Source organism: Copadichromis virginalis, linkage group LG19, assembly GCF_057382275.1.
Source record: "Copadichromis virginalis isolate Kocher_CV1m ecotype Utaka linkage group LG19, C_Virginalis_male_GT1.1, whole genome shotgun sequence".
Taxonomy (NCBI): Eukaryota; Metazoa; Chordata; class Actinopteri; order Cichliformes; family Cichlidae; genus Copadichromis; species Copadichromis virginalis.
The window spans coordinates 13,392,738-13,405,403 of record NC_140636.1 but is presented as its reverse complement, the minus strand read 5'-3'; the positions used below and the strand labels follow the sequence as shown (position 1 = coordinate 13,405,403).

At 48.0% G+C, this 12,666-nt stretch overlaps 1 protein-coding gene across 3 annotated transcripts; it reads left to right on the top strand.

Moving 5' to 3' along the window:
• The first annotated feature begins 3,734 nt into the window (after positions 1 to 3,734).
• On the top strand, positions 3,735 to 12,225 carry dglucy (D-glutamate cyclase). Of its 3 annotated transcripts, none has more exons than XM_085441716.1 (15): positions 3,735 to 3,970; positions 5,003 to 5,088; positions 6,103 to 6,256; positions 6,828 to 6,914; positions 7,210 to 7,363; positions 7,866 to 8,016; positions 8,382 to 8,504; positions 8,579 to 8,800; positions 9,298 to 9,415; positions 9,603 to 9,745; positions 9,860 to 9,959; positions 10,479 to 10,627; positions 10,743 to 10,862; positions 10,984 to 11,144; positions 11,328 to 12,225. In XM_085441716.1, the coding sequence occupies exons 2-15, from the start codon at positions 5,013 to 5,015 to the stop codon at positions 11,484 to 11,486; spliced, it is 1,917 nt and encodes a 638-aa protein (XP_085297842.1). In that variant the 5' UTR covers positions 3,735 to 3,970; positions 5,003 to 5,012; the 3' UTR covers positions 11,487 to 12,225. The 3 variants fall into 3 exon arrangements, with proteins under 3 accessions (XP_085297842.1, XP_085297844.1, XP_085297841.1); XM_085441718.1 differs by lacking the exon at positions 3,735 to 3,970 and adding an exon at positions 3,995 to 4,799; XM_085441715.1 differs by lacking the exon at positions 3,735 to 3,970 and adding an exon at positions 5,289 to 5,430 and having other exon boundaries at positions 5,052 to 5,088.
• The last annotated feature ends 441 nt before the right edge of the window (positions 12,226 to 12,666 follow it).

The window sequence follows — 12,666 nt, the reverse complement described above, 5'->3', positions numbered from 1 at the left end:
TTAATTCTAATATATGTACAAGCTGTGACCCCGCCCCCCATTGGTGATAAAACCCAGGTGTGACAGACACAGGTGTCCCATTTAAAAAACCACACTCACTGACTGCCCCTGTTTAACTGTAAATAAAAGATGGACATGGCCGCCATGACTGGAGTTTCTGGCTGTAAACATGAGGTTTAACACGAGACTGACTCACTGCTGCCTCTGCTGGACATGAGAGGAACTGCAGGTTTTACTGTTTCAGCACTGGACGATTATTATTATTATTTGAATTTATTGTCAGACCTGAGCTGGGCTCCTGCTTTAAATGTGCCATCACGCTGCTGTGATCTTTGCTTGTGAGCTGAGCTCTCTGGAAGCTCAACGTTACACAATGCTGGACTCACTCATACTCTCGGCAGGTCAGAAGGGGTATCTGAGGTGAATGAGAGGACAGTTTAAAGTACGTATGGATTAAAAAGATAAGACGTTAAAGGGCAGCAGAGTATAGCTGGTCACACCATGTCAGCTCATCAAACAGCTCCCGCCTGACCGTCACAGTTACCTGACAAAATCCAGGTTAAAGATCAATTTATTTCAGCTCCCTGCTGTGTGTTCTGCAGCTCTATATACATATTGACAGAATTAACAGAGAAAAGGTGCTCTTATAAACTATACAAGCCAGTTTTTGCAAAAAGAAATAATAAGGATATACAAACTAAGCCAACTAAACAATAGACAGGAGGATGTGCAGAGGGCCGGAGTGACAGAGGAGGATGCTGGGATAGGAGGAGATGGAGGACCTCTAAAGGGAGCAGAAGACGACGACTGCAGAGCAGCAGGAAACTGCATGCTCTGTTTGTGCTACTATGATGTTGGTAAACCTGCATTTAAATCAAATACAGTATTTATCCATTTTTCTGTGTGAGCGGCTGCAGAGCCACGAACAACCCCAGACAGCTCCACCCGCCTACGGACTCGTCACCATCTAACAGCAGGTCCGCGGACCCACAGCGGGTCACCAAACAGCATTTTTTAATCATTTTCACATTTTAGCAGCTGCTTTCACACAGAGCGCTGGAGAGTGGGAACACCGGATCTTCATTATAAAGACCGACCTGTCAACAGCTCATATCTCAATGTCTTCAATGTTCAGTTCATAAAATTACTAAATTTGTCTGAAGCTGTGATTAACTTCATGTTTTGGTATGAAGAATAGACTGATATATGAAATATTCCTTTATTGGGTGAGAAAATCAGACCATGTCATAACTGCTTTAAGTCATACAGAATAGATATCAGAGTCTTAAACAGGCTGGCTTCTGCTAAATGGGTCAAACTGGGCAGAAAGTCTACAAACACATAACATCCTTATAGAATATGATGTAACACTATAGATCAACTTAGCTCAGAATATATAAAGCATATAAACAATTACAGCAACATGATGCAACAAACACAGCAGTGCTACTAATCCAAAATACTGGAACAAACATTTATTTTAGCTCCATTCTGCTGCTGATACATACTTTAGGTTTCTGAACATTAAACTTGTTGCTGCCTTTCATAGTGTGTAACTTGAAGGCCCTGAGTACTTTCTCCCACACTGAAAACACTGGAATGATCAAATTATTTGAACATTACCTAATAAGACTGATTCAGGACAGACAATTAGTTATTCTAAACTTTCCTAGCAGTCCTTCACAAACAGGGAACAGTCTGTCTATGCTCTCCATCTGTCAGCTGCTGCTGGCTCTTCCTCCTCCTCTTCCTCACACACTGCTGAGTTTGTCCTGGTGGATCATCAGGGGTGCAAAGCCTCACAGATGATGTACAGCAGTGGGTCCCTCAGTCTGTCCTCACTCTGGACACTTGCAGTCGTCACACATGGAAATCAAATGTGTGATAAGCTGCAGGATTCAAACACAAGTGTAACTTTTAAATACATGTTCATACTTTTATTCCACAATCAGAGAGAAAGAAATAGAGAGAGAGTGCAGGACAGACAGACAGGTGACAGTCTCAGGTGTATACACTGCTACACAACAGCACCAGAGAAGGAGGATTTAGTGTTTGTGTCATTACGAGTGCTAAACAAGAAGAGTTCCCAGATGGTGCAGTGGACACATGTGTGACTCCTGTGATTAAAGCATCTTTCTTTCAGCTTAACGAGTGAACCGTCAGCTCGTTCAAACACACGTTAAAGTCCGTTTGGCTCGACACCACCGAACAGAGGCAGCAATATAACATAGCTAACATTAACAGTGCAGTGAATCCTGCTTGTGCCGTGATATTCAGGACTGCAAACCGAGCAGCATCACTGACTTTTAGCTTGTTGTGTTTGTGGATATATGACTGACTTTAATTATCCACAAAATCATCACATTCTCTGTAAGATTAAGGTCGACTATATATATAAGTAAAGGCTTTAAAACAAAGTTAATCCTGAAAGTACAAACATCGCTAATGTTGCATAACTTTGCCGACATGTGGCCAACAGTAATGTTTTAATGTTCTTCGTTATTAAACATTCGCACATAAATTAGTGACATCATATTCAGTACTTACTTTTGACAGTTCACTCTTCAGCCGCTCCCTTCTGTCGTATTTTGCGACAAAATTATCCACACCCACCGCCGCGCTATGAATTGTGGGATATATGGGACCACGAAGCGTGCACCGGACCACCAGTGTTGCCAACTTAGCGACTTTGTCGCTATATTTAGCGAGTTTTCAGACCCCTTAGCAACATTTTTTTCTAAAACGCGACTAGCAACAAATCTGGCGACTTTTTCTGGCGTTATTAGAGACTTATTTATGACGACTTTTTGACGTGAAAGCGCGTATCGCTCTTACTCTCAATAAGCAGCGGGTGCTGCCTTGGGCACCTCACCCGTGCCAAAGCGCTCACAGGCGGAGGATAGTCTTCCCCCAGCTGCTATCAGGGCAGGCAGGGCTCCCGCACTGACTGTAACGCAGTCAGTTCTTCTTTTACTGTTATGTTGTTTTGTGGACCACAAAGTTTAAAACTACTTATGAACACACACACACACACACACAAAGTAACTCCACCAGAGTGCCTATTTCGGATGACGTTTGCCGGTCCAAGCCCGGATAAAGGAGCAGGGTTGGAATTATGACATTAAAAAAACAATAATTGCTAAAATAAATTTAATTTGTAGTTCTAAATAAATTCTAGATCCATTTAATATTTCTCTGTCCAACCGAGTAGGTTACAATTACATTAGCATGACCAATTGTGCAAATTAGGCGATGACGTCATTTAGCGACTTCTAGCGACTTTTAGGACAGCCAATAGCGATTTTCCTTACTGAGGCGTTGGCAACACTGCGGACCACGCTTGATATTTGGGGAAATCGACGGCGCATTTGGAGTATGCATTTGAATTTTTCATTTTTTTTTTTATTAACAATTGGAACAATACAGTCACAAACAATATAACACAATATAGTGCAAATGAACTCTCGTGGAGGATAAATAAAAAAAGAACACAGTCAATACAACAAAACTAACAGCAAGGATATGGGGGGAGGGGGCTAGACAAAAATTCACAGTATTAACGGGGAAGAATTAAAAAAGAGCACAGGTTGATACACAATAGAGGTAATGATCAAAATAGTAGCAAATGGGAAATGTCATCATAGATTGTGGCAAATCTGCTTGATTTCAGTTTTTTAAATGCATTTGAAATACACTTCGAATTGGGACAGCCGTCGCGTGGCGGTGACGTAATCGCACTTAAAATGCGTACTTCAAGCGTGCAGACCCTGAATTGGGACAACAGGGACACAGCCAACGTCCTTGAAATCCGGGAAACTGAGGACGCAGAGGCACTGGAGTAACCTTCGTCGCCTCGCTGTGACGTAATGGGCCCTCGAAGGCTGCAGCCCCCGGACTTAGCTGTTAGCAGCTGTTAGCCTGTGGAGCTGTCATCACCGACCCCGACACTCCGCGGATAAACCGTCACACCGTGAGTTTAATCACACTGTCGGAGGGACTTTAGGACCGTTAGCTTAACGGTCAGCTTTGCTCCCTCCGAGCGGAGATTTTCATATTAAAATAGAAGTTTCTATGTTTAATGTAGTGTACAGTGGGAGAAACTCGTCCAGCTGACTTCTTCAGTCTCAGCTGACTGCAGGTTTCCAACCTTATATAGACAGATCAAAGATCACTGTCATAGCCGATCAATGATCAATCACAGTTTGCATATCATTGATCATAAACTGACCTCACAGCCCGTTGTGAGTCAGGGGTGCTAGTGTCAGCCATTGAGCACAAGTTCTGTTTATAAAGTCGAAACCTGATGATGACGAAATGTTTCTCCCACTGAAAGCGTGCAGCCTTCCTGGACCCTGACCCTAGCCCTGACCCCTTCCTGGACCCTGACCCTTTTTCAATCTTAATTGAAGATTTTAATATGTGGGTATTGACTTTTCAGGTTTAGTTTTTCCTTGTAAGATAATTCTTCATAATTAAACAAGAGGAATAATAGTGTGATGTCTTGTATTCATCATGAAGGTATAATTTGATATATAATAGTTTTGATTTTGTGCAAAGTATCGGATCAGTGTAGCCTGAACTTTACTGTCAGGTGGTCTCTGAGCCACTTCCTGTTTGCAGTGGTGATAGACGGGTGGCGTCATCTCTGCAAAGAGGTGAGTGCAGGCAGGGAGGAGAGGAGAAGGAGAGCAGTATGAGTGCCGGAGGAGGTTTAAAGGTGGCAGTGAGACCTGCTGTGATGGTTGGAGATGAGCGGGAGCGAGCAGAGCGGGTTACCCTGATGAATCCTCACCTGGCAGGTGTTCGATCCCTGCTCTCAGCTTCATCTACACCAATGTTCTGCTGTCCTGACAGTTTAGGAAGTTTCACATAAATAAGCGTCTGAATCTAAGTACACAAAGTGTTACCACAGATTATATTTCATTGGCTGTTCACCAGCGAATTAACCAATCAGACAGCTCGCCTATTCCTCAGGTTACTCATGACATTTTTTAACGTTTAGGTGAAGAAGGATGCTGTCTGCAGTGAGAGCTGCTTGGTGCGCCGTCAGATACCTCAGGGGTATCCGTACCTCTGCCATGGACACAGGTGATACACGCACACACACAAAAGAAAACACTGATGGAGGAGAGAAGTGAGGGAAGGAAAAAGAGTGAGTGGGGTTTAAAGTCTGGAGTGTTTCAAAGATTAACTTCATCGACTGCTGCTCGCTCAAACATTAATTGTGGTGAAGCAGATAAGAGCAGCTCATTGTTCTCTCGGGCCTTTCCCCTCCTGCTCCGTGACAGGTAAACAGGAAGCAGCTCACTGACATGCTTGTGTGTGAGATGATGAAGTCGGAACATTTAAATAATCTGAGTCCTGCTAATCTGAGGCAGTTAATCCGGCAGAAAGACCCCAGAATAAAGACCACAACAGGATTAGCCAACGGTAAGAGATCATCTGAACTGGACAGGCTTAGGACAGACTCGGGACAGCTTAGAGGTGAAATTTCTGCTGATTTGTTGGTTTAGTAAAGGAGCTGCTTTAGCGAATTAGCGTCCAGTAAGAACGTTAGCTTGTTCTAATAGTAAACATGTATACTCTCGAGTCATCCTCAGCTAGTATCCATGAGTGTTGTGGACGTGTCTCCCAGAGTGTCTGGGGGGTGTATGGGGTATCAGGTCAGGTGCATGCTGGACTCAGCCAGGCGGTGGAGGGTTTGGGGTCCTTGGGATGTGGTCCTTCTGGCTTCGCTGACTGGCAGCCTCCAGCTTCCTCTGGGCTGCTTTTCAGCCGAGGGTGAAGCAGCAGGAATGAGAAACAGCTGCTCCGAGTCTGAAAAAGGGTGGAGTGCTCGCTCCGGGTTGGCGAGGATTTTCTGCCTCCAACACGTCATGTTGACGAGTTTGAGCAGATTGATTGACAGGTTGGTGTGGAGGCTGGAGCTGGTGCAGTGCAGCGAGGGTGGAGGTGTCGACGTACTGGTTCCTGCCCTCAGCGGGAACCGGTGACCACGAGCTCTGGAAATGCCTGAAAAGGATGATGTCATCCCGCAGAGCTGCCCGGACGGTCAGGGCTTCTTGGTTTTTCTCTGTTGTAACGTGTGTGTGTGTGTTTCAGGATACCAGCAGGCTAATGTGGTCGTCCTGCCAAACCAGCTCGCCGATGACTTCCATGCCTTCTGTCGCAGTAACCCCGCCCCCCTGCCGCTCCTTTATCGCAGCCAGTCGGGAGAGACTTCCTGTTCGCCTCTGGCTCAGCACGCTGACATCAGGTAGGACTTCCTGTCCTCTCAGACGTGCTGCAGAAGGTTTACGTTTGGTTCTGTGAGCCGATGATTTTAAATCACAGACGTTTCCTGAGTCCATTCACATCGTTCTCCATGCAGCACAAAGCTCCTGCGGACTCTCAGTAACCTTTGGAGCGCTCGCCTGTGAGGCGAGAGCAGAGTTTACTCAGATAACAAGCACATCACATTATAAAATCTGCTCATTTTGAATTTGATTCAGAAAAGCTGGAACAAAGAAGAAGGTGTTTGATCCTGATGTGATGAAATGATTGAACTTCTTTTCTGCAAACTGAGAGGAGCGAGCAGGAAGAGACAGACGCCAGACCAGACAGACGGTTTGGTGGATGTTTGTTTCGGACGCCCCTCAGCCTGAGAGGACGGTGGCCGGGCCGGCAGGTGCTGTGACACCACGGGTGCATCGACCAGAAGCCTGAGGGCTCACAGAGTTCTTATTTTTCTGCCCTATACCCGTCTGACTCCAACGAAGGGCGGAGCTTTCCGACTGCGTCTGTTTTATTTTTCCTGATCGAGTGTTTCCTGGTTGTGTTTCCTGTAGGACGGATATCTCGCAGTACTGTGTGTATGAGGATGGTCGGCTGGTGAAAACCGTCTTCAGCCTGCAGACGTACAGTGACGCACACAGGTAATGTTGAACATGAGTCGGGGTAATCATTGAGCCTCAGCCGTGACTGCGTCCTGGTAATAACTTACTGTTGAAATGGGCTCTGGTTAAAGCATAGCAACGTCTCCGGCAGGATCTGTCCTGAAATCTAAACGTGCTTTCAGCTTGTATCCCAGGAATTACTCTACACCAGCTCCTCCGTGCTGCTTTCACTGAAAACTCGACATTAAAGCACAAACACAAGCTGCTGCTTCCTGCCTCACCTGTTGTTTCCTGTAGCATAACAGTCAGTGATCAGCCTCCCTCTGCCTCGCAGGTCTCCACCCGGGCAGCAGGCGGAGCGTCCCGGGTCGTGGTCGGACATGGTGTGTTTCTATCTGGGCTGCAGCTTTGGCTTTGAGGGCCGACTGAAAGAAGCCGGAGTCCCCGTCAGGAACGTGGAGCAGGGCAGGAACGTCAGCATGTACAGGGTACGCTGGGCCGCGCTGGGTCGCTGACAGTGTGCTGTGCAGCTCCGGCTGAAGCACTGTGGGTGCAGTGACAGGATCAGTCAGTCGAGCAGATGTTTTGGTTGGATCATCATCAGTGATTTTATGACCAGTCGTGTTTTCTCAGTATTCATTTATGCTCTCAGGTCCAGTCGACTTCCTGAATTATTTCACGTTCACTGTGACACACTCGTGAAGTGTCCGAGGGGTAGAAGTGAAGTGGGAGTAGTCACGCCCACCAGCAGCGCTTGTGTCATTCTGTCGCTAAACACGAGCTCGGAAATTCTCAGTGAATTCTGATGAAACTCTGCAGGAGTGTAGAGCGGGGTCATGTGACAGTGCACATTTGGGATCACGCTTCTCCACCAGCTCATCTGTGTGTGTGTGTGTGTGTGTGTGTGTGTGTGTGTGTGTGTGTGTGTGTGTGTGTGTGTGTGTGTGTGTGTGTGTGTGTGTGTGTGTGTGTGTGTGTGTGTGTGTGCAGACTGCAGTTCCCTGTGTTCCTGCAGGAGCGTTCAGCTGCCCTCTGGTGGTCACGATGCGTCCCGTCCCAGCTGCTCTGTTGGATGCAGCAGTGAAGGTCACTCATCTCAACCCACTGGCACATGGAGCTCCTGTACACATAGGAGATCCAGGTACACACACACACACACACACTCACCTGCAGCTCCTCTAACAGCCAGCAGAGGCAGCAGTGAGTCAGTCTCCATGTTAAAACCTTACAGCAGAGAAAACATGTTTACAGGATGATACACAAACTGTTTGGCCTCTGAGGTCTCTTCAGAACAACAGTTTAGGCTGCATTATTAGGGGCATGGCCTCTGTGACTGACAGGTGGATGGTGACACAGGTGGCTGTTGCTGCTAGCTGCCTGCTAGCTTCACCTCAGCTAATCTGAACAAAACTCAGATGATGAGGCTTCAAAATGTGGTGTCAAGATGACTGTGGCCATCTTTTATATACAGTGTGTCTGTGTGTGTGTCTGTGTGTGTGTCTGTAGCTCTCCTCGGCATCCAGGACCTGTCCAGGCCGGATTATGGTGATGCGGTGGAGCTGCAGCCTGGGGATGTCACAGTCTTTTGGGCGTGTGGTGTGACCGCGATTGAGGCGATCCTCAGCAGCAGTGAGCACTCTGATTGGCTGATACTGTGCTTACATCACAGCCTGCAGAGGACCTGAACAGTTTGTCTCTTTCAGAGCCTCCGTTGGCCTTCAGCCACTCGCCCGGCTGCATGTTCCTCACCGACATTCCTGACTCACCTACTTCCACCATAACTCCGCCCACTGAGGCCAAACCCCATCCTGAGCTGACCCCCCTGTGCTTCCAGGTGTCCCAGAATCCCTTGCTGTACAGCCTGGTCTCTCAGGGGACGGCGGCGAAGATCAGACAGCTGGCGGTGATGATCGGAGAAGATCCAGGTAGAAGGCCCAGGATGCTTTTTTTTAGGAGCGAATAACTGAGCTGATGATGAAGCAGGTAGAGCCTGATGAAGCTCCTCAGGTGTTTCAGCCGAGTCCACGACTAAAGTTTATTCTACAGAAAAACAAACAGGCCATAAAAAACCAGCTGTGGATTCTTTAAAGTCCTCACAGTCTGCCAGTTACACCAGTGCATGGCGTCCACGCCGCGCGCACAGACACGTGAAGCTCCTTTACTGTCATACGGGTGGTGCTGCTTTTTATTATTGTGCATCACAGAGGCTACTACACCTGCAGCGTGTTTAATGAAGGGACAGTTTTTGGGGTTTTTCTGCCAGTTTACCTGCAGACTGAACTTTAGTTGTCCTTTCACCTGCAGCCAGAGCTCCTCAGGAGTTTCATGTGGTCGTCCTCCTACCTGCCCGTCTGAGCAGCACCTGTCGGGTCGCCACTTCCTGTTCTTCTTTGTTTGAACGTTTGTGTCTGTGCGTCTGCAGGTGAGCGAGGGATCAGAGCTTTATTCGTTCAGGATGAACTCTTGCGCTCCTGTCTGGCTCTATCCCATTCCTCCTCTGTTGCCATAACAACGGGCTTCCCAACACACTACATGCACAGGTACAAACACACACACACAGCTTCCTGGTTCTGTGTGACCAGGAAGTTCAACATCGGATTATATCAGACTGTAAACAAATGATGGCGGTGGCGTCAGAAGCTGCCTCCATCATTTGTTTGCAGTCTGTGATGGGGGAGAGGTCACGAGTAACGCAGGTGATTCTCAGCGTTTGCGTCTCCTCTTCAGCCCTCCCGATGAAACCGACGGCCCACCAGGAGCAATTGCCATGGCAACCATGCTGCTGTCTCTGGGGAAACAGGTGACCATGGTGACGGATCGCCGGGCGCTGGAGATGAACCGCACCATCATCGATGAAGCAGTGAGGACGGGTGAGAGTTTTAAATCTGCTCTGGGATGAATTTAATTTAGAAATGTTCAGAATGAGAAAATAAAATGTGACTTTCAAAATAAAGTGCAAGAAACTGCTGTGATGTCACCCTCAGGAGTCCTGAAGGATGCTATCCCATTGGTCACATTTGAAGACGGTGGTCCAGACGCTGCGCGGCACTTCCTGTGTCACCATGGAGACCCTAACAAGCCCAGGTGAGCTGGCGTGTGAGGCACCTTCATGGATGGGCTGGATTTGTTGGTCCAGCTGAACTGTGCATGATGGGAAAAAGTCCAGTTTACTAGTCGCAGTCAGAGATCAGCAGCTCTCCATCACAGACCTGCTCCACCCTCTGCAGCGAGTCCAAACACACGTGAGGACTGTCATGTGACGAGTCACCTGACTTCAAACCCCGTGAGCCCATAAAATAACGACATGCGGTGTGTGCAGCAGGAGTGCTGCTGTGACCAAAGCAAAAGGACACGTGTAACATTACGATGATGTCATCATAATGCAGAAAACCTCAAAAACAAATAAAAAGCATCTCTGAGTGTTCAGCTGAACAGAGAAAGAAGAATCTGCAGGTTTGTGAATCATCAGACCACACGTGAGCCCAAACAACAGGAAACGTGCACAGACTGTTCTTTAACTTTCTCATGCATACAGCCCCCTGTTATTCACACCTGCACAGGTACAGCTGCAGGTTCTAATGTGACACTGATGCTCGTTACCAGATTCGACCACCTGGTGGCGATAGAGCGCAGCGGACGCGCCGCAGATGGGAACTACTACAACATGAGAGCAGTGAACATCAAACATCTGGTGGATCCCGTGGACGACCTGTTCATCGCTGCCAAGCACATACCTGGAATCGGCACCACAGGCGGGAACCCTCCCACCATCTGATCATTACACTCTGTGATAAATCCAGCAGCCAATCACGACTCAGCCTTACAGGAGACTGAACGATTTGTGTGTCTGTGTGTGCGTGTGTGCAGGAATCGGTGATGGTGGGAACGAGCTGGGGATGGGGAAGTTGAAGGAGAAGGTGCAGAGCCTGATGCCCAAAGGCGGTCTGATCGCCTGTGAGGTTCCTGCAGACCACGCCGTCACCGCAGGTACGGCCTCTGCGAACACAGCAGCTGTCGCAGCATCATGCTGCTCACTAGAGTGAGCTGCAGGTCAGTTTGAACTAACCCTGTGCTCCATCTTCTCTGACCTCCTCCCGTGCTCCTGCAGGCGTGTCTAACTGGGGAGGCTACGCTGTGGCCTGCGGGCTCTACCTGCTCCACACCTGCCCAGCACACCTGCGCTACCTGAGGAAGGGGCTGGGACTGGAACCTGTGACCTCCACGGAGCAGCTGCAGGACTGGACCACTAACCTGCCGTCTGTGGAAAAGGTAACACACAAATGCTTAATAACTCATTAACAAGCACCAAATGTGCCCCCGCAGCCTGATCTAGAGCCTCTGTGCCTGTAAATACTCACAGCAGGAAGCTAACGTGAAGCTAACGTGACTTGATTAAATAGACTGTAGTTAATGCTGGCGGACGATCTCATCTCCCTCTCTCCCTAAATCCAGGAGGAGTCCTTCCTCTCCACTCTGGTCCGGTTTGGGATCCGAAGCGGGAAAACTGGTCACCTGGCCATGGAGGTGGATGGCCTGACCTTTCACCCCACCCACTCTGACATGATCACCAGACTGCTGGAAGCGACACGAGGAGGGCGCGGCACGTTTTAATCAGAACTCTTTATTATTCCCTGATGTGATCCCAATCCTGATGCAGGGAAACACAGAGGAAGGAGGAGAGGAGTGTGAGGGTGCTTAGCTGCTGCCTGGTAACCGCTCAGCCTGCCTTTAAATGCTCACAAAGCAGAGTGACCCCCGCGAGATGCATCGCTGCTTGTACCGTGTGAGCAGATGTACAGATTTTATTGCAGCACTCATCATCGTTGATGAGGATGATGAGGGAACATGTTTGGGTCGAGGCTGTGAAAGGCTCCGCCCATGCCTCACAAATCAGTTTGTTCTGGAAGCGCCTCAGGCCACGTTAACCGTTTGTGCTCCTGCAGCTGGAAGGACGTCCACCTCGAGGTGCAGAGCTGAGGGAAGCAGCTGAAATGTGTCTCGACTGTCAGTCAAAGAGGCCACGCCCCCATTAATGCAACCTTTAAACCTTAATAATGATAATAATAATAATGAGTTAATACAAGTTAACCTGGTGTTACGAGGGAGAAAATTGTCTCTAGAGACCAAACAGTTTGTGCATCAGGCTGCGAGCAGGTTTCATTTTACCTGGGAGTCTATGGGACCGACTCACTGCTGCCTCTGCTGGATGCTGGGGGAACTGCAGGGTAAAATCGTCCTCTCTCTGTGTTTGTTTGTCAGTAAATGAGCTGAAGAGGATTTATATGTTTTGTAGAAATGAGATATGAATAAAAGAATCTGCTCAAACCTGGCATTAAACAGCTTTCTTTTACCTTTTTTGATTCTTTCTTGGATGATTTGCAGATTTTCCTCCGTAGGTTGGAGTTTGTCCAAACTTGCAGGAGCTCCATCAGCCTTAAAAACACTGAGTCAGTCTTTTCTGGCTGTTATTAACATGCTAAACTGGAAACAGAGCGACGCTGAGATGTTTCTTATTCTCTGATACTCGATGAAGAGATTTAATTTGAATTCAAAGTAAGAAAAGCATTTTTCTGGGACTCTCCTCAGCTCTTACTGGGACAGTGGCGCGGCTTCCCCTCTGTTGGTCTTCCTTGGTCTCTTGTGTTCTGGGGGCCTCTGGATGTCTGGAGTTTTGATCTCCTCCATACCTGCTTCATACCCTGGAGGACGGGGCTGTGGCCCCCCCACACTCCCTAGCAGATCATTACATGGAGAAACCTTTGGAATGCAAGCATGCTGATCCACACCGGTA